General features: G+C 38.0%; 1 protein-coding gene across 1 annotated transcript; it reads right to left on the bottom strand.

Moving 5' to 3' along the window:
• Positions 1–717: 717 nt before the first annotated feature.
• Positions 718–1320, bottom strand: LOC306655754 (uncharacterized protein; the record flags this gene model as incomplete). The annotated part of the gene is made up of 1 exon (XM_079130377.1): positions 718–1320. The coding sequence occupies one exon, from the start codon at positions 1318–1320 to the stop codon at positions 718–720; it is 603 nt and encodes a 200-aa protein (XP_078986503.1).
• Between the last annotated feature and the right edge of the window lie 2959 nt (positions 1321–4279).

Below are 4279 nucleotides of genomic sequence, written 5' to 3'. Positions count from 1 at the left end.
AAATGGCCACAGCATGTCTTCTGATGATAGCTACCTGAGAGACTTTATCTGCATAATGGAGCAATGTTGGTTCACCTTGTATTACTCTTCTCCACCTCCCATGGCTTGTTGCCATCCATCCTCCAACACGGCAGGTCACTATTTCTTCATAGATTCAAAATGTTATTTAAGCTTCCACTACCCAGACCTCCTTTGAGATTCACTGCATGGGGGTGACTCCTGTGCTTTGGCACTTCATAAGTTGTTTTTTTTTTTTTTTTTTTTCCTTCTGTTACTCTTTACTGGTTGATTTCATAGATGAAAATTATGGAAAATAGGGAAAAGAGAAAAACCAAGCTTCCCTACAGTCCTTGCTGTACTCTGACAAAAGCAGCACCAGTGTCAAATGTTTGAAATATAAAGAGTGGATAGAAATTGCCCTTGCCTCTAAGAACTTATACCCTAATTGTGAAAACAAGGCACATACTTAAGAAATACCAACATAAGAGGACACATCAGAATTGTTTTTGTGGGAGTGGAAGGAGGTCAAGTCCCCATTGCAACAGACCATAGCGGAAGTCAATAAGAGAGGATGCCATGTTTCACACTGTATTAAATGATTGCTTCCAGACATCTGTCTAGAGTACAGGCGAGGGGGAAAAAAGAAAACATTACATACTTAGAAATAAATAGCAGACTGGGCAAATTGCCTAGGTTGTCAACTGTAAATTGAGACTCTCAATGTATGCTTCTTACCTTTCGATCATATTCAGCCAGTCCAACTGGTTTGTTTTCACTCTTAGGAGCTTCAAAGACACTCCTCAGCTCATCGAGGGCAATGGAAAAGCGCTCGATCCTGCGTCGACTGGTCAGGGAATCCTCCTTCAGCACTTCAGGCCGGCTCTGTTCCCTGGAGTGGTCACTTTTGTGCTCAGGCCCCTTCTCTCCAGACTCTGCACTTAATGTCCCTTCCCTTGCTCTGCAAGGCAGTCTTGAGGGATCCGGAAGTTCAGGTGCTGATGTCTCCTCTCCTTTGGGCTCAAGTCGTTTGCTTTCCCGAAGCTGCAGGAGCCTGCAATGACTGCCCCCAGGACAGCACTCACTTCTCTGGTAATCACTGGATTCCCATTTCTGCCTTAGGAGGTTCAGGGAGCCCTTCTGAATCGGGAACATGGGTGACTCTAGGTTGTCCTGCAATGTCAAGAACCTTTTATTAAAAATGTACTCAGACATCTGAGTCACTTCCAGAACACCACTTCCAGGAGTACCAAGTCTTGCTGTATGATGTCTGTCTCTTGACTTGGCCCCAAATGCTATGTTAGTTAAACTTGGATTAAACATTATTAAGGGTTTATACAGACATGGCAATTTAAATAAAGAGACAGAATTTAGGAAAACGTGATTTTTTTTCTATGTGAAATTAACCTTAAAAATTCTTTGTTTAGTATGTTCTGTGAAAAGGGCAATTTATGATAAAGGCACTGAAGCAAAAGGGGTCATTCCTGCCTGTGTCCGTTTAGGATTTTCATTGAAATTATTGGTTTCTGCAAATGTCTTACTTCAGAACCCATAGACTAATAGCTAACAGTTATTAAGTTTTTGCTGTAAGGCAAAAACTTGGATAATTTCTGTTTGTATACCCCACTGTATCCCAAAAGTTATCACACACAAGTTAGTTGATACTATTATTAACATTTTGCAGGTAAGAAAATTGACTTGGATAGTAATTGGTCCAGAGTTCTTAGTGACAAAGCCTGGATTTGAAATACATTTATGCAACTAAAGAATCTTCCCTCCTAACCACTGAAGTTTACAGAAACCCAGTTCTCATTCATTGTGAAACTGATTAGAATTTCACCTTGTTTTAGAATTTTGTTGTGTGTAACTGAAAAAATTATTAAATATACTTTTGCCAGAAATACAGGTGCGCGCGCACACACACACACACACACACACACACACACATTTAAATCACAGGCTGCAAAAGTTAGATGCTAACATAAACTTTGGCTACACACACACACACATGTATGCACACACACAGGCACACACACACACACACACATATGTCTACTTTCTATTCTACCCCAGAGATACTGCATTGCAAATTTGGGTCTTTAAAAAAAGTAAATTTTGCTCAAGCATTTTCCTGGAAAAGTATTAGCACAATGACTATGATAAACTATATTATAGAATAAGTCCTGGAAGTATCTCAAAAGGTCACCTAACACAGTATTCCTAGACTTTGCCTGCCAGTCATGTAGGAAAAACGTTAATGCATTGGAACTTAGTATACATATTAGGTTAATAAATATATATATGAACAAAGTATAGCTTTCATTAAACAATACTTTCCCTTACTATGTAAAATATCTGTTAATATTTTCTACTCTGATCTCTTTCATTTAAAAAATGTTTACCCCATTATGTTGATTTAATGGTATACTAATCTCTTGTGGGACAGCAGGAAAGTACTACACTTACAACAGGAATTCAGTTCCAGTTTGGGTTTTACTAGCTGGATTACCTAGAGAAAGTCTTATTAGTAAAATATGCATCAAATGTTTATTCTGAGGAATGCATTGAGAATGCATGTGAAATTTCTAGCGTGACTTAGTACTTATTTATCAACCTTTCCCTGTTCCTTCTTTCCCCCTACACTCCTCAGTCACCATTGTACTCTGAACTTTTATGAGACCAAGGGCTTTCAATTCCACATATGAATGAGATCAAGACTTTCTGCTTTTTTTCTATTGCATAGTAGGGTAACACATATAATGGTAATATACTGATTTTTTTGTTGATAAAAGCAAGAAAAAAGGATTTTGAGTGCTGTCACCACAAAGAAATAATAAATGTTTGAAGAGATTGCATACCCTGATTTGAATGTTATACAATGTATATATAAATCTAAATAACATATGGTACCCAATAAATATGTATGATTTTAATGTGTGAACTTAAAAATGCCCAAATTCCCATTTTTACTGTGTATTATATTCCATAGTGACTAATAATCCTATTCCCATCTCTATATCTGGCTAAAACAACATCATTTTAATTATTAAAACATTTACACCATTCATGATCCTCTTTGATCAGAGTGGGAGAAAAAATTGGGTGTTTTAAGACACAAATCCATAGACTAAACAGTCTGGAAAATTTGGCTTTAATAATATTGTTAATTAATAAGTTTGGATTAGTCCCTTACTATGGAAAGTCTCAATTACATAGTAGCACCAAAGGAGACCTGAATATCTGTTCAGGAAACTGATCAGCATATGTTGAGAATTTAATCAACATATGCTGTTAATGTCTGTGTCTCATGTGTAGATAAATGAAAAACAGAAAAGATCTTATTAACATGGATGTTTGAGATACTGTCACAGCTGGTATGAGTGACCTCATGAGGTTATTTATTGGAGAATTATTTCTGAGCCAACCTTGCATAATTAGGAAAGGAAAGCTGAGAGAAAGATAAACTGGCAAGCCAGAGAGGAGAGTCATTTCCTCCGATAGAAAATGGGATTCTAAAAATTAACACTGAGATGGGATAAACAAAACTTCATTTCTCCCATTGAATATAGCTAAGAACCGTGGAACTTTTATTTAAAAATTAATGTAAGAAAACATTGAAAGTAAGTGAAAAGGCAAATTGCCAACGGGCCTTGGAACCTGAGTCACAATATAGCAGTGAAATCTCTGAACTTTCTTCTTGCTTCACATGTGCAGCACTGATTGTTGGAAGAATGAGGAACCCAGAAACCCCAAAGGGAACAGATAAAAGAACTTTTTCCAGGAAAACCTTGCTTTTTCTAGTCAAAGAAACAAGAAAAGTACAACTAGAAAGACTAAACACTTCAATCTTTGGAAATACACCAAGCAAGAGCTGCAACTAAACCCCCACTCCCATCAGCAAAGATATGAGTCCAGATCATTTACTTTACTCCCTTAATATTCCTTGCCCCATATACTACCATGGTCTCAGAGAACACTTAGTGGGGAGCAGGACTTTTATTCCCACTTGACGGTTGCTAAGCCCTTATCAGTGGAGGCCACTCTGTACTTCTGTTCCCCCTAGTGGTAATGAGATAATTTTCCTCTAACCTGTTTGTATCAGAAAACACTTCACCATCATCCATGAGACTTCCCTTCTGGTGGTGTTGCCAGTGGCATCCACGAGGAGAGAGTAAAGAGGGGCCTCTCCTCTGCCCAACCAACCAGACTGATGCTAATGGAATAATAGAGGGGAAACTGAAATACCACTTCCATCTAGCAGCAATGACACACCCCTCTCTTG

The sequence above is a fragment of the Sciurus vulgaris genome (assembly GCF_902686455.1).
Source record: "Sciurus vulgaris genome assembly, chromosome: 3".
Lineage (NCBI taxonomy): Eukaryota > Metazoa > Chordata > Mammalia > Rodentia > Sciuridae > Sciurus > Sciurus vulgaris.
Note: the sequence above shows the minus strand (reverse complement) of the source record. Positions and strands in the feature narration are given on the sequence as shown.